This window comes from Triplophysa dalaica, chromosome 11 (assembly GCF_015846415.1).
Source record: "Triplophysa dalaica isolate WHDGS20190420 chromosome 11, ASM1584641v1, whole genome shotgun sequence".
NCBI lineage: Eukaryota > Metazoa > Chordata > Actinopteri > Cypriniformes > Nemacheilidae > Triplophysa > Triplophysa dalaica.
This window is the reverse complement of record NC_079552.1, coordinates 11,240,165-11,260,565: the sequence shown is the minus strand read 5'-3', so window position 1 is coordinate 11,260,565 and position 20,401 is coordinate 11,240,165. Positions and strand designations below refer to the sequence as shown.

Here is a 20,401-nt window from a genome sequence, read left to right as displayed (position 1 = left end):
ATATTTGAAGATCTGTGCCTACTGCCTAGCAAAGCAGAATAACAGTTTTAGCAAGAAATCTGTTTATTTGAGCAAGAATAGTTTTAGTAGATTATTACTAATATCAACAAACTGACACTAAAAAGATTATGTCCTAAAGAAGTCACCTAGAAAGGAAGACAACACAATTCAATATCTGTCCTATCAAGCGTCATGTTTTAATAGTTTATAACCCGCCACGTGTCTTTAAAACTGAAAGTAGACCTCATATTGACCCAACTTGAATTGGATCATTCTAAAACACAAAAAATATTTTTTATTATTTAAAACATTCTTAAACGTTTAAAATATTTGTAAAATCCATGTTATATTATTGGTGCCCTTATTATTATTTATAAATAATTTTCTACATAATTAATATATATATATATTCATATTAATAATTATTCTATTATTACCTTTTCCCCTATATAGCATTTAAGAATGTGCTTATGCACTCAATACCTCCTTGATGATAGATAAAATATCTTATTTTGTATTCTGGTGATGTAAAATTTGCCCATACACAACAACACCTGTTGACACATTCGAGTGATTTCCAACGCCTTCACCATAACAGGGCGGAGCTAAAATAAAAGCGTTTTGCTTTTCAAGCAAGGCAACATAGACGTCTGCAAACGACAATCGCCATCTGTTTACCTTCACATCCTCGCGCGACAGAAACAGTAAGTAAAAACCAGCTCATTCGTCAATAACTAGCTCAGATTAGTGTTAAATTGCAAGAAAAATCATTCAAATTCGACCGCTGTCATATCTTGCTTATAAATACTAGGCGACGTACTGATCAACAATGACTTATAATTTATGAATTTGACGACGCTCCCTATAGATGTCATTTATGTGCACGTCTAAACGTCAAACGCTGATATTTAAGTCGCTGAGCGGAATGTGAACATTAGCTCTTTCGTCTCTGTTCTGTCGACGGATGGCAACACATTCGTTTAAAAATGTTCATGCATTTGTCTTACAACTCTGTGTCTTGCTTTCAATAAAACGTATTATTGTAATCATCAGATAAGTTCATCACTACCCTACAAGCAAATAATAATAGGTTAAGATGTTCAGAGAGCTCGGAGATGACGCCATAATTTAAGTGGGCGTCAACATGAGGGGGCGTGTCGAAGGAGTGGCATTCACAGCTGGCCTGTGATTGGTTCTCTCCGGCGCCATACAAGTCTGTTGCCATGGTGTTTCGGTTTAAATGTCTGCCGCGAGGTTGGGGAAATATGTGGCCGATGTTGCTGCATTAATAGACTCGTTATACATTTCTATATTTCTCTGCAGGCGGCCCACAGTGAAATATGGTGACAAAGCGAATTAGATCGGAATACATGAAGAGGTTTAAAGACCCAAAATGGGACACTTACGCAAAATGTTATGAGGATCTGCTGAAGTACAGACTGTCAAGACGATTGTTGGAGCAGGCACACAACCCTTGGTTTTGGGGAGAATGGGGAAGTGAAACCGAGTCCAGTGGTAAATCTTCTCCTCTTAGTCGTAACAAAGTTGAACCTCAGGTTGAGTTACCAGCAGCTGAACCAGATCCCATCCAGGACACAAGTAAGTTTTAAACTGTAGGTTGTGAAGGTATTAACATGACATTATGTTGAAATGTTCACAAATGTCATATTATACAGTAGACAACTCTATTGACTTGTATTGTGATGTTAGGATTTAAATGAATGCATATGTGTTTCTTATATAGTGTTGTTGACATATACCTAATGTGTGTCGTAATGTATTAAGGTGTACATTGGTCAAAACATGTGACGTGATTAAACTGAAATTATTTAAAATACTTAAAAAAGTACAAATTCATGCAAATCTCCTTTATCATCCAGTTACCCGAGATGCCGAGCAGAATAATCAAGTTGTGGAAGAAGAGAAAAGCAGAGTATGCTCTCCTGCTCTCATCCCGGAAACTGATACACGTATCAAAAACACACCAAAGCCCAAATGCCTCTCCTCACACAAAAGCACAAGATCAAAGGTAAAGCCTCATGCCATCAAAGACACAGACAAAGAGAATCGACATCCTTTTGCACTGTATGGTGGAGGAGAGAAGCAGACAGATATGGCCTCCAGGAAAACCCATAATGTTGGTCCTGAAGCCTCTACAGCAGAGGTGAGTGTCATATCAGTACAGTACTGTATGTCATGCTTTATGCATATGTAATTTGATTATTCTTCTCTTTAGATTCACGAGTCAGCTTTGCGAGCAAAAACCAGACGGGAGTTGGAAAAACAAATGAGGGGAGTTGACAAGCAGAGAGCCAAATCCGCTGACTTGGAAACGAGCAGAAATAAGATTGTTCCGGATTACAACCCATGGATGACAGAATACATGAGCTGCTTCTCTGCTAGGTCTCGGTAGAACTGTTCTTTTTAAAAGCTTTAAGAATGTCTGTAAATATCCAAACCACTCAGGCTTAAAAAAACAGAAACATTACATGTGATGACTGGTGAAGAACACATTTTATCCAGCTCACTTTGCCATCTTCCAAAATGGGACACAATAAATTAAACTCAATTTTGTCATGTTTTTAGGGGGTTATTTAAATCTAGAGATGTTATATTTATCAGGAGGCTACATATCAAACTTGACATTACAGTCCAATGATGCTGCAGGGCAAACTGTCAAGCAATCGCATGCCTTGTTGCATGTTTTTGTTCTTTGGTGTGTTTTAAGTTGCCCATGTATGTATAAGACACACAAAGTTACAAAAAGTTAAAGTGTCGGAACAAAAGATCCATTCTATCTAAACGCTAATGCTCATCCAGACCTGCCTGAAACACCTCGTGTAACCACACCCTCACAAATCTACATCAGTTTGTGATATGATTTGACTAAGACCGCCCACATGTATACGCAAGTAAGGTGGGCGTACCTGTCAATACAATTGCTTTGGAACCTGATGTTCCAAATACAGTAAGAGATGGGAAATTTCAGTCACACGCTTGCAGTATTCTACCAATCACTAAGCACTGGATAAGTGGCCAGTCATAGCACACCTCGCTTTTCAGTGCGATGAGCTTTGTAAAAAATCTGTGCGTGTCAAAGAGGGGCGGGGCAAAGAGGGGATACAAAAATGCAGTTTGTGGAAAATCTTAAAACCTTAAATCGTATATACACACATTGCATTACATCTAAAACAAACAAATATATATTAATTTTAGCCGTGTTATATGACCCTCATATGACCCCTTTAATACTAACATTTGCAGGCCATGAGACATGCCATTGTCTCTTAAAACTCTTAAACTCTGTAGATAGTCAGTAATAAACAATTACTTGAGTGTTACTTCAGTGCTAAATGTTATGTATTATGTTTAATGTTTGTGGTGTATTAATATTGAAGATTCATATAAGTAATCTATTTTGTATCCTTCTGAAGTCATTTGCACAAATGTGAATCTTTGTGAAGTGTAAATAAGGTCCCCATTATTTAAGTAAGCTGCACATTTGCACCCAGGCAGTTATACTAACATTTGCTGAGAAATAGTGTTTAAAGATATCTGTAGAAATTCTCACTTATGTTCATTTTTAAGCATATCGTACACTAAGTGTGATTTTTTTTTTTTTTGTGGCACTCAGGCATTCAATGCATTAATCAGGAATAATGATAAAGATGACAATTATTTAAACGGGTCTATTAGATATTTGGTTCGGTATCTGTTATTGAAGGATACACATTTGTATGAGCAACTGTAAAGTCATTTTGTACTACGCATCTTCATTGTCAATTCTGGCACATAAAACTCTGAAAGTATGTTGTGTATAGTGTTTACTGTAACGGTAATGATGCCATAATACCACTAATGAATTAAATTGACAGATTTCCAATTCACTGTCTGATTTATAATCTGTGGTTGAGGTTGACAGTGTTTATTTGTCTGCCTGTAAAATCCACAATACTTGAGACCATTGAGATGGGAAATCTTTAACAAGTAATTTAAAAAGTTGTTTAAATGTGTTGTGGTCCTCATCTTTTTTAACAGGTTGTACTGTTTAAAGGAAGTTGGTTATTGTACAATTTGTGAACTGGCTTAACCAACAAAATAAAGTATGTTATTTAAATTAGAGGTGTAAAAGTACTTGTGTTTGAAGTGGGGGATTGATTTACATAGTTCACTAAAGTAAGTTTTTAAAGGGCTTGTCAATTTATATATAATATATATACACACACTAATACACTGTCAACACAACACTGCTACAGTACATTACATTAACACATACTCATGAAATAGACATCAAGATTCTCACAGCCTGCCATAATTTCTTTTCATGTAAAAAAAAGTTGAAAATGGTTAAACCGGATTGAACATTCTGTATGTAACAAGCAATGATTATGTATATAAAGACGTTAAATCCAGGATCCCTGGTGCTTAGTGGTGTACTTTTCGGAATAAAAACAACACAATTGTGTGTGTGTGGGGGGAAAAAAAACTACAATGCAATTCAGTGTAATCTGGCCAATTCTTAAAACCAAAACCAAAAATGCTTCACACAAAGACATAAAGCCATGCTCCAGTTAGGTTTTTATATGATGATGATTTATAGTTAATATTTGTATATAAGATTGTTTAAAATATGTACATTTAAAATTAATTGTAAAAGGGATGAGGAATGGAATTCGAAAGAACAAAATATACTGTGCACTGTTTTCCAAAGAAAAAAAAGAGGACAACACAATCTAGTTTTGAAAAGAAGGAATTGCTTTAAACACAACATTAGTGTTATTCTAACAAACATCCAAAGAATTCGACTGCAGCACTAAAAATGCTTTACAATAAATACTTAGCACTGTAACACTGTGAATTTAAAGCTGTTGATACTGACAACTGTTTACAGCATGTTATGATGGTAAGTGTGCGGTGGCCCTTACATTTTGCATTTTTAATTCTTTTGAGCACAAAACAAATACATAACACAAGAACAAAGATTTCTTTACACAGACATCAATCATTACTTTTTTTCCATAAAACACATTCATAAAACAAAGTGAAAATTAAAATGACGCTAAAGAAAAGCAAATGATATGTTTGCAGAATAATGCACATAATACAATTTCAATTATAAGATTTACAGCTGCACGCTGAAAGAGCATTGATGCGCTATGCCTAAGATATATTTATATATATGCTGTTTGGTAATATATGATAATGTAGTACTGCGACCAGGAAACATGCTCCATAGCGATAATATATTCTCATCTCAACACAAGATCTACATAGAGGTAAGAGGGAAAGATGGGGCAGGATCTCAGTGCAGTAATCTCAGGGGCAAGGGCCAGGTTCTTTTAACTACCCTCCAGGTTTTGGGGTACCAAAGATGTCTTTGCGTGGGCCCGATGGGACAGTAAACATTTTCCGGAGCTTTCTGAAGTGCAAGGGGACCCCCCGGCATGTCTGAACAGAAGTAAAAGTAAGTTGAGGGAAACAGTCGCTCCACCACGACGAGCCTTGCGTCACGCTCCTCAAGGAGATCTTCCTCGTGTTCACGAAACCTGCCTCGAGACAGAGATAAGATTTCTATGAGACATGGAGTGCATGCGCAAGGTTGTTGACAAAGACAACAAACAGCTAGATTTTAGCAATGACATTTTAGCCACGGGTCATTTTTGATTAAGGCTTTGCACAGGTTATAAATTCTTCTACCTTTAGTTTGACTTTCTGCGTGACTTTTCACACCTAAGTAAGATCAAACAAAGGCAATCCCAAAGTCTTATATGACTAACCAATCCGCAGACCCCTTCTTTATGCCTATAAACAGGAAGTAGCTGCCCAATTAGACCGAATCTTCCACAGACACCTTGAATATCTATTTCTAGCTTGCATTCCAAGGCCACCATATAAGGAACCTTAGAAACCTGATGTGCTAAGAGTCTGGGAGGGTCATGAACTATCAGGAGTTAAATATATCCATTACCCTGACGCGGTTTCTCATGTGGGTCTGTGGTATTTGACTGATAAGCCTTGGCAGAGGGTGAAAGGGTTTGGAGCAGTTGTTTGCCCACTTTAGGGGGGGAAGAAGGTGAACCATTTCTGTGTGTGTGTGGAAGGGAGGGGCATCATTGGTGTGTGGATCACTGGTGCTGTGTCATCGTCAGTCGTACTGAAGGCATGCAGAAGCACATCTGAAGAGCATTTGGGGGTGGTCAGTGACAAATATAGCACCCGTCTTGAGGAGAGCTACAGCATGCCAAATACAGTTCAGATGCTTTGGAGCTCCTACCAACATCCTTTTACAGACAACAGTGGAAGGATTGACGTTGTTCAATGAATGAAGAGGACAAAACTTTTATAAGTTATACTAAAGAAACCAAACTTTAATAAAATGTTTGGAACCATTTAAAAAATAAATGCAAAGACCCGCCGAAGTGTTTTGAAATTTGCAGCTTTGTACAATGCACTGGGGACAGGAGCTAGATTATAAAGATTCTAGAGAGCATTTTATTGGTCAGAAAAAAACTGATAAGAAACTGAAGTGCAGAATGATGTCATAAAAATATATATATTAAGGTAAAAGAGAGAGACATTGTTTAGAATGTTCTGTTTTGAATCTTTTATATGCATATTTTGTCAGTGTTTTGGATCACACTAGTTTATAAATATCCATAAGGCCAACATGTTCATTTTAAAAGCCAAAATGTAAAGGGACTTATATAAATAATCCATTTCTTTATAAATAAGGAAGTCATAAATTAATGATTCTCAATTGTCTTTCAACTTTATTGTATAAAACAAAGTATACATTTTAAAATACAATTAAATCATTAAATTAAGGACAAAAACAGTTTAAAAGAACCACAAAGTACACTTAACAAGCGACTTAAATCTAATATGCAGGGAATGATGTCCCACATAAAGTGCATAACTGTATCTGATTAAATCTGAATGCACTTCCGCTATTTTTAGTGCCAGAAGAAAGAGAGTAACACTGGACGAGGCTCACACATTCAGATAGAAGCATACACACCCATCTTATTCTGTTTGATACCGCATGAATATAAAGTATTGCACATCACAATAAAAGTATTTTCCATATTTTTTGGCTGAGATTAAGGAGCAGAAAAAAAAGTGTCTGAAGCTTCACCTGGTTGGTCATCTGTCTGGGGATGTGTGCTAACACCCACACTCCTGCACGCTCTCTGCCTGAGCCCTTCTGGGAGAACGCAGCTGCCGCAACGCTGCATCTCCATACTGGATTCCTGAACCCATACGCTCTGGATCCAATTCTCCTACGTGACATGACAAACACAGTAGCTATGTTAACAAACTTTTTCATAAGCACAACTGAAAAATAATAGCACATGTACTAGTGGTATTATACCTGATTCTATTTTGTTTAGGATTTTCCGAGCACACTGGACAAAAGCTTCTTCAACATTTTCACCTGTTAGTGCACTGGTCTCCAAGAACATGAGCTCTGGAAAAAAAAGACAGCAACAATTAAATACATTACTGATACTACCACACCTATATATAAAAAAATTAGGATTTTAGATGCCGCATTTTTTTTTATTTAGGTATGTATTGAAAAACATCGAAAGGATAAAAAATAACATAAATATTTTTGAATTAATATTTATTAAAGTAGGCAATATAACACGTAAAAGACCCCATAAACATTCCTTATCTACACAATGTCAATAAATTAATACCTAATCTACAAACTGATTGCCACTCAGCACCAATCCTCACTGTTATTACAGCTATCCTGTAGCGACCTCTTGTGGCATAGTTACAGGATGACATCAGATAAAATGTTGCCCTCTTTGGCACATTTACAGATTGAATTGAAATCAATTGTCAAACACAATTTAAATATATAAATACACCTCTATACTTGTGCTAGAAAGTTTAATAATGATCAATTTTAATAAACCATTTACCATTTTCTTGAGCAAAGCGTGAAGCCTCCAGAAAGGTGACTTCACGATCAGCATCCAGATCTTTCTTATTTCCACACAGTATGATCACTATATTCTGACTGGCCAGCATCCTGGCATCTGTCAGCCAGTTGGTCAGAGCATTATATGTTTCTCGACTAACATCCAGAGACAGACAAAGACACAAAGTGTGAGAAATCAATACAGCTTTAGCTTCAGAAAGCACTTATGGATCTAAGTGCACACCGTCTAGTCCAAGGGTTGGCAAGGCACAAGTGATGGTCAATTAAATATTTGAAGGGGAAAAATTATGGGACAAAGTTGTCTCATAAACATAAAATAGAGCAATATAATTCCAAAATATTACTGCCGTAGACAATATAAGTGTGACTTTACCTGGTGATGTCATAAACAAGAAGAGCCCCTGCTGCCCCTCTGTAGTAGCTGCGTGTTACAGACCTGAGGGAGAAATCCTAACATTTAAACCTCTGAAAACCTCTACAGCGAATTTTGTCAAATTATTATTCTATTTTATCTATAGCTTAATTTTTGGGCATGAAACTGTATTTGAGTTCATATATCTGCATTATAGTAAATTAGCCATCAGTCACATTGCTCTGTACGTCTATTAGGCAGTATTAGTACAAAATATACATGACAAGTCAAATGACATCTTCTCAGAAAAGTAGGATTTTTTCAATAATAATAACAGTGACAGCTAATGTTACTACTGGCCCACAATACCATTAAAAGCATTGGCACGTTCCATTTTCTTGAATTCGTTTACTGAAATGACTACATCATATCAGCCTCAGGATATAAGCCCTTGTAATTCTGAAGAGAACATGAAGGACAATATTTACTGCAAACAATAGACTGAATTTAATTGAAAGGACAAATCAACTAATATTTTGTTGGACCGCCTTTAGCTTTGATTTAAGGCATCGTTTCCATAAGCTTATGCGATGTCCAGAATGTTAATTTGTTTCTGTCCAGAGTTGAATGCATATTTCGTAAAGATCTTGTATTGATGATGGGGAAGTCTGACCGCTGAGCAAAGTCTTCTCCAGCACATCCCAAAGATTCTCAATGGGGTTAAAGTCTGGACTCTATGGGGACCAATCCATGTGTGAAAATGATGTCTCATGCTCCCTGAACCACTCTTTCACAATTTGAGCCTGATGAATCCTGGTATTGTCATCTTGGACTAGCCCGTCCCACCAGGGAAGAAAAAGCCCAGTCAGCTGACCTAATTCTTTGGGCACATAACGTTGCTGACCCTAGACCTCCAATCCAAAAGGAGGCTTACCTATTTACCCATTTGCTTAGTTAAATCCAGGTGGTGACTTTTTTTGGACGGGTAGTGTATTTACAAGCATATTTTCACTATGAGGCTATTCTGGCTGTAAGAGGATGATGCTGGCAAATATTCCGTTCAAATTAAGTCTACTCCTACAAATCACCCTTCCACCAAACACTACCATCTGTCCAAATCTAAAACATCATCATCACACCCCATATCTCACTGTAATCATGATAAACCTGCCAAACCTGACAGAAAACCTTTCTAGTAAAATGACACATGCATACCTGAAACGTTCCTGTCCTGCTGTGTCCCAGATTTGGAGTTTGACACATTTGTTGACCACGCTGATAATCTTTGAGCCAAATTCAACTCCAATAGTGTGATTCGAGTCATCTTTGACTACAAATAAAAGGTAAAAAGACATTTAATAATATTAAGTGTTTAAAATTATGTAATTAGACAATAGAATAATAAATTCACTGACATCTTTTTTCTATAAACTGGTGCAGCAGACATGATTTTCCAGTTCCAGCATTTCCAATCACAAGAAATTTAAACAGGAAATCTAGAGTGGCGGAAGAAACAAACAAACACATTAAATACATGAACTGTTTCTTTAGCTCAAAATAATATACAGTACATCAGGATGGCTAAAAAGAAGCAGTGTATGAATATTAGCAAATGTTTAGCAGATCTACTCTGATGCTATAACAGTATTCAGCTTATGAATGTTAAAGGTGAGCATGCAAACACAGGGAATCAATAACTTGGCATAATTTAATCTAGACACTAAAACACTTGTTAAATCCAAAAAGATAACGCACATTATATAGTAATTATTCGTTGCTAATGACTATATTGTTCTTACTGAGGGAAGTACATAGATTAGCGAGATATAACGTCGACAAATAAAACATATGGAAGACAGGGAGAGCTTCCCTTTAGCTGCCCCTGTAAGCAAATATTGTGATGAATGAGCTCGGGACACCTGCTAAAATTGATGTTATGTTGTCTATAGTAAATAGGCCTATGGCAGGAGAAAATACATATTAGTCACCCTACCGTATGTCTCTGACATGACTGGCGACGTGTTTTTGGTCTGTTGTTAATGTTTTTCTCTGTCAAGGAAATAAACAAGGATATCAAATGAAGGGAAATCCCTTAGAGGGTTTCGTGCATCCTTGGCGGAAGTTTGTGGAGCAACCACTTCCTGTTGAGATTTTCAAAATAAAAGTCAAAGAATGTTTTGAAAGCCAGATTACACATTTTCTGCGTACCAGTTTGATTAAAATGTCTACTAGTTTGATATTATTCTTAACATTTGTCGGTTACAAATTTGGCATATAGTCTTTAATAAAATTTTAAAGGTACTGTGGACAACATATACATTTTAGTTTGGTAGGTAGCTGACTGCAAACTCAGAAGCTCTTTCTACTTTCTACCAGCCACTTGGGGGTGATAGTAAGTTGCATTTCTATTGCATCTGTTCTGTAAAAGTCACAATAAATAATGATAATCTCTTCCAGATTTTAGAGGGTTGATCTGGTTGTAATTTTTTCTTCATTTAGTTGTTAAACAATTATAATAATTTATTTAAGTAGAACTGTAATGTACTTAATTTAAAAATGTATGTAAATTGTATTTACATTTTATTTTTCAGAAACCCTCATGTAACATAATTGCAACATAATGCAATCAATGCTCTTGATTGGTCGAGAAAAGTACGAAGATAATAATAAAATCAAAGCTCTTTTAAATAAAATCAAGATTCAGAACTTGAAAGGATGTGTCATGGAAACTCTGGCAGCAGTTATTTGGAACTGATGTAAATTGTACTCTGCATACCATCCCATAATGACTGATTGTTACACACAAACATAATATGGAGCATATGAAACTAAGGGTATTATATAAAATAGTTTTGTTTCATCAGCTCTCAATGGCTTAATCAGTTCCTGCTTCCCAGTCATTTATAAATTTGTTCATTTGAAATCAATTGACAAAGAAGGTCAGAGAGTTTCTGTTGTTTCCAGCTGAGACTCTTCTTGAAAATCTAAAATCATGTCAACGCCAAGCATGAGGCTGGTTACAGAATGAGCCACCACATATCTTCTCCAGATGGTCCTGGGTTCATTACATAATTCATTAAGGTGTGTATGGGTATCTCTGGCAACATATCATCTGTATGTAGCCTATATTTATCCTCGTTGTCCTTCTGAAACCTCGGATGTCCAAATTCACAATTTTTCAGTAAATGGAAAAGACACTTTACTTTCTAAGTGATTAAATACTTTGTTGAGAAAGTTGACAAGCACTTTTTAATACTTTATTTTGTTAGATATTTAAAAAATCAAGTGACAAAGATAAATGGTAACGAATAATGATTAATGACAAAAAAAAATAAAAAATCACAAAATATTAATATACAAGGTTTCAGAAGGACAGCAGCGATATACATTCTCGCCAAAGACCATTATAAACTCATAGTATGGAAAAAGGGAGGTTGCATTCATCCCTGTGGATCTTTGCTATCACCAGAGCACAATGGTAACCAGGAAGAAGGGAAGTTAACTGTCCTTGAAATCTAAAATTGTCATTGCAGTGTCTGCACCAGGATGTTATTTTAAAAAGTGGGAGGTTCTGTCAGCTCAAAGCAACGATTAGAAGGCCTTGCATCTGTGCCAGGTTAAACCTCCAGGCAGGGAATGTGCGATAACACAAAAACAGTGAAACAAATGCGGTCACGATTTGAAATGCCATTCTTAAGTCTGTTTTGCACTATTTTCTGGAATGTTCCAATAAAGGCATGCTGATAAGTTTAAATGAAGTCATGAGTCAAACAGTAGTAGGCTAAAAGCAATTTTGATTTTGCAGATGTACTTATGCTTTCAACTGAATATGTGTGTGCACTCTGTGGAGCTTCGCATGTTTTCAACAAATATGGCAACATTTTATTTTGCCAAAGTACATTTTCAGTTACCCTGTAGGTTGTTTGAATATAAACCCCTACAGTATATTTGGAATCAACCCTCTCAATTCATAGACAGCCTGATTCATGCAGTTTCTTCCCCCAGTGTTTCACAGAACAACATATGGCTTGTTAGTTTAAAGTGAGAGAGAAAACACACTGCAGAGTTGTGCATCGCCGTAACAGTGAGAGCTTTCATTTGGTGATCAGTGTGTCAGTGTTTCTCTCTTTCAAACCCAACGTGCTGCTAAATGGCTGTTTACTTGATAGCACAGTGTCCTTTCTGAGACGGACTAAAGATTTAACTCAGGAACCGAGTAAAAAAATCTTAATTTCGACCAGTCTGAATAATACTGTTGTGATGATTCCAGGAAAGGCAAGAGCTGCTCAGAGACACGACAGATTACAATTAATAAGAAGAAATACTTCGGCAGACATTCGGATTTAGTGAGTCTCCAGAGAGTGATGCATGGATATGAAAATCTGTTGCCCATTTTGTAGTGCTGAGAACTGATTCCAGTCCAATCAATTATTTTCATAAAACGGTTTTAGTCTAATTGTTAACAAGTTTAAAGTATTATAGATTGAAAATCTATTTATTGACCGCTGAAGAGGGTTTATGAAACATTTGGGCCCCAGACGTCAGATAAATAAAAAACTCAATGGGTGGCAAGAATAGCCATCTTGGCCTCCACTGCCCCACATTTAAAAGTGATTTGTGACCAGCTCTCTATTGTTTGCTCCACACAAACAAACTTACCTAATAATCTGATGTAATATTTATAAGGGGGCTGGACATTTATCCTAAAGGTCACAGTTTTGTGGCTGTTCATCACCGTACATCAAACATACATTTAACAGGACCTCACATTCATTTAAAGGTATGTTAGCTAGTTGTCAGAATGTCCACGCTTAACCAAACTGATATAAATGTTTCTAAAGGTTTTTTTCTGAACGCAGTCTTTTTTCACGCAGCCCTGCCTCTATAGCACTTCATGGGACAAAGAGTTCACCATTGTTCCCAGCACATCACTACTGGAGACAGACAGCCTGGGAGGCAGTAGACAGAAGAACAAGAGAGAGAGAGAGCGGTGGGCTGAAATAGAGGGATGGGAGAGGTGGGATTTGGCACTGTTCTGGTCGCTCCAGCGTTCATTAACCTGGTACAAAAGAAGAGTTGGAATCACTTGGCATGTGTTCTGTGGGTCACTTTGAATCTTTAGAAGACTCTATGGAAACACTGTACTGCTAAATCACAACACTCTGGCTCAGAAGATGTTAAACACTCATTTTTTAGACACAGGGCATAAATCAATTCTTTTTTATGGCATTCCATTACCATATTTAATTGTTAAGTGTTCTTGTAGTTTAGTTGGCATCCATGGCTTTGATTCCAAGGGCACACACATAAATGTAGACTTTGAATGCGCTGTAAGTTGCTTTGGATAAGATTTAATAAATAGATATGAAAAAAAGTGAATCCCGTCTTGCAAAATGGTGTTTAATGTAAATTTAGTTACCGAAGGCAATAAAAGATAACAGAAGATTACTGAAGGCAATGAACATTTGTATTATTTATCTTTACCTAAGGACACATTAAAATATAAATGCAATGACAACATTCATACAAATACAAGATGTTAACAGATTTATGACATTGACCAAATGATATCAAATAATCATGTTTGTGCATTCAGTCGTGAATTCAGTCATGTTTGTGCATTCCCTTCGTAAATATTTGACAAAACAAGGTGTTTTAATTGCAATTGCATAAGACACCAATCGTGTTAAGACACTTAACAACCAATCCAAACCATAGTTTAAACAGATTTATCACAACTTAACATTCCCATCTCTCTCTTTCTCTCTCTTTCTCTCTCTTTCTGATGGTCAGGACCAAGTACTCCATGATAAATGGACTTGATCTATGACAATATGTTCAATGAGAATGCATGTCTCTCCAGGAAAGTGGTTGTATTCATCAGAACTTGAATTGAATACTAAGCTGCTGTCGTGAAGGCTCACAAGTCAATTGTGTCTCTGATGACCCTTTTGAGTCTCCATGGGGACCTTTTATCTGTGACAGATCTGTAAGAAGAGCTTAAATCCAGAAATCCAGAGACTAGGATCATCTTTCTCAGGATACCATTGTACAAAGTCATGCGCTTACATTTATTTGGCAGAGACTATTTTTCAAAACAACTTACAGGGAATGAAAGCTAAAGACTTTCATGACTATGTTAAATTCGCTGGAAATTGAACCTGTGACCTTGGCATTTTTTGCCCCATACGCTACCAGCTGAAAATGAAAGGTCCTAAACAAGCCCCCCCCCCCCCCCCAAAAAAAAAGAAATTAATAAACAACCTGATAATAAGGCCTCATAATTGTTTTCCTAAACCACCAACAATGAAATGCACCTAAAACAAACAGCAATCTTTAAAAACATTATATACTGGGGGGCAAATACAGTCATTAACAATTAGAAGTAAATGAGTTGAGCACAGAGGAGACTAGCAGAATGTACAAATGAAGATGGAAAAGCTGCCTTTGAGACAACAGGAATTATAGAAAATTGGAATGTCTCACACATAGCACTTCCACTCCATGCTCCCTTTCACATCATTTCAAGCTAAAATGTTTTCCACATGTAGGCCAAATCATAAACACTTTTTGAGAGTGAATGTTGTGGTAAAAACTCAAACGAAAATTTTCACTTTCACTCTGAAAGAGCTGAAATTGTGCAGTGTTTTGACAAAGAAAGGGCTGGAAGGAGGCACAGCCGCTCCAGTAGATAAGGCAGATAAGTGGAAAATGGAATAGCAGACTTATCTCATCGTGAACGTGTCTGGATCCTTGTCATGAGCCATTGCACACTCAAATGATACGCGGGCTGGAGGCAGTCCATGCACGACAATCTGCAATCATCATAAGACGCCTGTGAGCTGCACATTTTGGATGAATCTGGATAAGAAATACTGTATGACACATTTTTTTTTATTTCCAACTTTAAGCCATTATAAATACACAGCTTGATATCGTGATGTAATTTTCACATCTTCTTTGCTCCATTTGAATGTAAAACAGCAGGTGAGAGTGAGAGATTCATATGTTGTCCATTGAAATTTAATAGACTGACCACAGAGGGGATATGGTTTCCATGCACTGCATATTATTTTAAGCTGTCTCCAGCCATTACATAACTGATTCCATATACTATAACCTCTACTGCCAGAAACCGTTTCTTTCTCCATTACTGTGAGTTTAAAAAAGATTTGCTTTAAAATACATATAAAAGTATTTCAACTTAAGCTACATCAAGTAAGTTGTTTTTAAAGGTCAGATTGGAGAGAAAACCTCTTTTTAGATACACAAATCCCTTAAAAAAATCATTTCTCATTTATAGCATTTATCATACTGAACGCTGATAATAATGAGTTGTTTTTATTCTGTGAATCTGCCTCTGCACATCATCCACGTGAGCACATTATCTTTTCTGTTTTTCCCTCTGGTCTCCTCCAAAACCCGTCTGGCCCCACACCGACAGTTCCACTCACATGATTATTATCACTGTAGATAACGGCTGCTGTTCACAGACATGCTGAATAAATACCGGATCTGGGGAAGACCACACCTGTGAAACCGATTATATTTTGCATGTGACAGTAGAATTAAACCTGCACCAGAATACGACCTTTAAAGCAACATAAAATAGTATTGTTTTTGTTTTGTGTTATGGAAAGATACTGGAGATGCAGTGTTTTAGCAAACTAGTAACTTTATGTCCACTGGGCATTCTGAATTAATTTAAGTCACAACAAAAGAACATTTATTGAATTAATAGAGTCTTCCTTATAATTCCACCCCCAACTGAGGGAGTTCAGAAGAACTGCTTTTTCAGTCCAAATCCTTCCTTTTATCAGCAGGATATCACAGAGTTCAAGCAGGAGTCAAGGCATCTCTGCTAAACAGAAATGTCCAAAAGTGAAAGGAATGAGGACAGTGCATGAAAGCATGGATCTTGTGTAAAGATAATTTATAGACTTTACTTTTTCTTTGTTGTGGTTGTTATATTTGTTAGCACCCAATGCATAATTTTACCAGTCAAACAAGTAAAGGTTAAGACAATAAAGGTGCTTCAAAGATTCTTCACTGCGATGCCCTAGAATAATCCTTTTTGGTTCCACAATGAACCATTCAGGTTAAGGTTCATGAGGTGGGTCGTGGAGAGTCACTTGGCTTTTGAATGACAAACAAAAAAACATTTTAGTCCACTTAAAGACTGGAAAAAACAATAGCTTTGGTATTTTAACTTTAGATAATTTGGTATTAAAGCTTAAATTTAATTTGTTCTATTTATGAAAAATAAAAACTTCTACTTTTACTTCTACTTCTACGTGTATTTTCTCCCCATATTTCCATTGAAAATATTTTGGTGGGTCTCAGGATAGATTATACCTGTCTAGGTCCTGGAATGAAAAAGGTTGGGAATCGCTGCTTTATAAGACCGTCTCTTTGTTACTTTTTTAGAGTGCCTTATCTCACAGCCAAAGTTTCAGCAATTGAGCCACGTCACCAGAATCATTGACCACATCCAAAGCATTTGACTCGAACAAGAAAGTCTTCCAAAACTCCCCGGTCCAATGTGAGTCATGACAATAAGCCGGATTTCACAGCTGAACTCTCAGTGAGGAGATTGGATGGAGAGATCACACATGACATCTGAGTTGAAGCACAACGTTTTTTCTCCCACACACTTCAATGCTCTGCTGACCTCTCCACCCTCACTGCAGTAATCACTAACACACTTCCACAGCAAAACGGCCACAAAACAATCTGAAGCTGCAAAAGACTTCTTTTCTGTATCGTGACGTGTATCCGAGTGAAACGACTTCTGAAATGAGAAAAAATGCAGGGCGGGACCTTATTTTGCCCTTCCCTTTTTGATTGGTTTGGTGTGCGTTTGGCCTGGAGGGTAGGGCTAAAAATGCCTGGCAATTGGACAGTCAGTATAGTCCTGCCTCTTTGTGGCAAAGAGTTGTTGTTGGCAGGGGGAGAGAAGCTTAATGTTTTTAATTAAAGATAACATGTGCAAATTAATAAAACATAATAGTGTGCATGGATAAATCATTCATAATAATCACTGCAACAATGTGTATAAGGTTGTGGGTTCGATCCCAGGGGATTGCAAAACCTATGTATGAATGTATAGGATAAAGCAATGTAAGTCGCTTTGGATAAAAGCGTCTGCCAAATGCCTAAATGTTATGTATAACACTCCCTGTTTGATTTCATGGTGACTTTAAATTGAGTGATCAAACTTTTGTTCACAAAAATGAATAAACTGTTTTAAGTAAATTAAGTATTTTATGCTGATCCTGAGAAAGTATCAAATGTGTTTTTATTCAATGCTTACCTCAGGGGTCATGCACAAATTCACGTTTCTTGACAACTTGTGTAAGTCTGGGTGTCTGTTTCAGTGGAAATAAATAAAACACTTGTTGCTTTTTTTGGTCAGCATTTTTTTTTAAATAAGAGAAAGCACTTTTGAAAAATAATGTTTACCTAGAACAGTGAATAGTCAAATCTTCCAAAAATTTATGAAACTGAACTCATCAGTATAAAAAAAGCACATTCACTAATAAGATAATGGTAATTGTGGTTAATATACATATTCTGTGGTATATTTGTGGCACCAAAAGACCCCCCACAGACCAGATTAAGAGGCCAGCAGGCCTCAACAAGCTTAACAAAAGCATTCATCAAATCATTGCTCTATACCACAACATAAAGGTGTATTTGCAAACAGCTGTGTTCAGTCATTTGTGGCTGTGGAGGCGTGGCTAATGTTTTCTTCAAGGCTGTGTTGTGACTCATTGGCTGTGAGGACTGAAAGTCATAGCTTAATTCTGTTTGCAAGACCCAGAACACCCCCAAAACCGTTAGATACACACGTAAGCATGCACACAGCTCTCTCTCTCTATATCTCTCTCTCAGACACACACACTCAATTCACTCTATTCTGTGTAGTGCTCTCTCTCTCTCAACATGCCTCCATTTTCACTCTTTAGTATTCACACTAACATTCACACGCTGCCTATCAATCACATCAGCGCTAAAAGAGCCCAAAAGCAATTTTATAGAGCTCAAACTGCGCCATAGACACTTCGGCAAAGTTGTGCATTGTTGCTCTTCTGAAAACAAACTATAGTTAAGCAGTGGATGACATCATTGGGGTAATAAAACAGATACTTGATGGAAATAAAAAGAACTTCTGTAAACATTGACTTTAGGTTTTTACAATACATTAAAAACCCATTGCCTGTTTGTCTAGTTTGAATTGGATTTAGGAAATTAAATGTTATCTGAGCACCTTCCTAGTTTAGGTTACATAACTAACCAATCCCCACCTGCGGCGGAAGAAAATTTTCCAGCAAATTGATGCCTGTCTACAACACAACCGTGCTTTTGAAGCGGCTCTAAAGGTGGTAGTAATTCAATAGACCAATTTGTTCCATAATTTCTTCGGGCCAAAGGAAAGCGTTAAAGCAGATTGGACCTGGCATATAGTTCAACTAGTAAAATTTATGCAATGCAAATTTATGAGATTTCCATCTTTTTTAGAAACTACATGAATATTCCAACAGGAAAAAGTGTACATTAGTCATAGTAACAGACAGAAAATTAAATTGGCACTTACAGATTTTTTAGTACACACAGTATTTCCGTAAACAGCCCTGTGTAAAAACTCAAACATATACAGTTGTCTACAGCTGAATGGTCTGGACCCAATTATACATGCGGTGGTTTAGAGAACTGGCCTGTAGCCAGAACTGTTACACATGATCTGTTGCTAGTCTCTTCTGACCTCTGTTCACACACAGTCAAACACACAAACACAAGTGCCCCCTGGTTAACAACGAAAGGACAAAGGAAAGCGCTTACATAAGACATAAGGCCAGGGTGTATTTTCACATCTTTACAGTGACAGGGCTGGCCCACAGCTGTCCTCTATACCGTCCTCACACTGTTTAGAAACAATGCACCATAGAAACACATGGGTTTTCATTCAGTTTGCACATGTTCTCATGGGTGTCGTCATGAAGTAACTTTCTTTGTACCTCTCGCTTTCTTTTCCCTCTCTTCTTCCAGTAAGTAAGCCCCTTGACTAATTTCTGTGAAAATTTGGGTGACAGTTTGTAGTTATGCAACTTAATAAGAGGGGATTGTAACCCGGAGCCATGCTGTTCTGGAGAGCCCTTCTCGCTGACCCCTTCTGCTCTGCATCTTAGATTTCGTGCAATTACTTTCTCACAGGATGTAATAAAAAACTGCAAATCTATTTAAGAAGTTGTTTAGGGCAACATTTGCAAAAAAAATCCTCAAATACATACAAATGTAATATAATATACATAACGTGACAACATCTCAGTTCTGCGTCAGCATCTGTAGTGCTTCGAAAGGGAGGGGTGAGTCATTGGTTGCAATTCACAACCTCAACAAAATGTATACACTGGACCTTTAAGGCTACTTTATTGTGGTAAGAGAAAGCATTAAAAAAACACATTACAAAAAAGCTCCACGTATATTCATGTCTTAATCGTTCTATCATTGTTTAATAGTTTCACCTAAAAACAGACATGGGTTATTCTAAGCATCCTGCTCTCATTTGGTTATGCCTGGCACATGATGTGCACCAAATACGATGATCTTCTTTCACCATGATAACCTTCATTAAGTTTTATTCTGTTTTCTGAGGTGAATCCACTAACCTCACACTATTCATGGAAGCAAAAGCTTTGCGTTGGAGACTGAAATGATCTGTCAGAAAGGCGTTCTGTTGTTTTTCTTCTTTTGGTGTAGATGAAAATAGTTTTTCTTGGCTTCACGGGACGTAGCAATGGCTTTCTCTTACGCCGAGGTGCTCTGGAATTCTTCAGTCTGTCAGCTGCCATCAAAAGGCCAGCTTTCAGAGCGTGATTAGCTCTTTGTGGGAGTCCTAACATTGGCACATAACTTCTTCAGCCCTGACTTATAATCGCACAAAGCATCAGGCCGCGTGGAACGGCCACCAGATTCAGAGATTTCGGGTAGCCAGTTGATTGAATTAACCCACACCCGCGTTGTCAGCAGTGGCAGCACAATGCAGGCCAGCGCCGATTTCATTTCATTGTGTTTGGCATGAATGTGTGCATGGA

General features: G+C 37.1%; 2 protein-coding genes across 4 annotated transcripts; one reads left to right on the top strand and one right to left on the bottom strand.

The window, feature by feature from the left end:
• The first annotated feature begins 446 nt into the window (after nucleotides 1-446).
• Nucleotides 447-4,117, top strand: ccsapb (centriole, cilia and spindle-associated protein b). Of its 2 annotated transcripts, XM_056760666.1 has the most exons (4): nucleotides 447-704; nucleotides 1,324-1,599; nucleotides 1,881-2,164; nucleotides 2,237-4,117. In XM_056760666.1, the coding sequence occupies exons 2-4, from the start codon at nucleotides 1,341-1,343 to the stop codon at nucleotides 2,411-2,413; spliced, it is 720 nt and encodes a 239-aa protein (XP_056616644.1). In that variant the 5' UTR covers nucleotides 447-704; nucleotides 1,324-1,340; the 3' UTR covers nucleotides 2,414-4,117. The 2 variants fall into 2 exon arrangements, with proteins under 2 accessions (XP_056616644.1, XP_056616645.1); XM_056760667.1 differs by lacking the exon at nucleotides 447-704 and having other exon boundaries at nucleotides 1,242-1,599.
• Nucleotides 4,118-4,566: 449 nt separating this feature from the next.
• Nucleotides 4,567-14,514, bottom strand: rab4a (RAB4a, member RAS oncogene family). 2 transcript variants are annotated; one of them, XM_056760669.1, is made up of 8 exons: nucleotides 10,300-14,514; nucleotides 9,722-9,802; nucleotides 9,522-9,636; nucleotides 8,328-8,390; nucleotides 7,935-8,089; nucleotides 7,373-7,468; nucleotides 7,136-7,280; nucleotides 4,567-5,550 (listed from the first exon to the last, which is right to left on the bottom strand). In XM_056760669.1, exons 1-7 carry the CDS (start codon nucleotides 10,313-10,315, stop codon nucleotides 7,165-7,167), a joined length of 642 nt encoding a protein of 213 aa, XP_056616647.1. In that variant the 5' UTR covers nucleotides 10,316-14,514; the 3' UTR covers nucleotides 4,567-5,550; nucleotides 7,136-7,164. The 2 variants fall into 2 exon arrangements, with proteins under 2 accessions (XP_056616647.1, XP_056616646.1); XM_056760668.1 differs by having other exon boundaries at nucleotides 4,567-5,546; nucleotides 10,300-14,513.
• Between the last annotated feature and the right edge of the window lie 5,887 nt (nucleotides 14,515-20,401).

Excerpts from the sequence above, each read along its gene's own strand:
- rab4a (XM_056760669.1), bottom strand. Across the intron at positions 8,391-9,521 it reads GCAGGACAGGAACGTTTCAG|GTCTGTAACACGCAGCTACT; the intron begins GTATGCATGTGT and ends TTTCTCCCTCAG. Across the intron at positions 8,090-8,327 it reads CTTGTTTATGACATCACCAG|TCGAGAAACATATAATGCTC; the intron begins GTAAAGTCACAC and ends TCTGGATGTTAG.
- ccsapb (XM_056760666.1), top strand. The coding sequence starts at position 1,341 with ATGGTGACAAAGCGAATTAGATCGGAATACATGAAGAGGTTTAAAGAC. Across the intron at positions 1,600-1,880 it reads AGATCCCATCCAGGACACAA|TTACCCGAGATGCCGAGCAG; the intron begins GTAAGTTTTAAA and ends TTTATCATCCAG. Across the intron at positions 2,165-2,236 it reads CTGAAGCCTCTACAGCAGAG|ATTCACGAGTCAGCTTTGCG; the intron begins GTGAGTGTCATA and ends TCTTCTCTTTAG.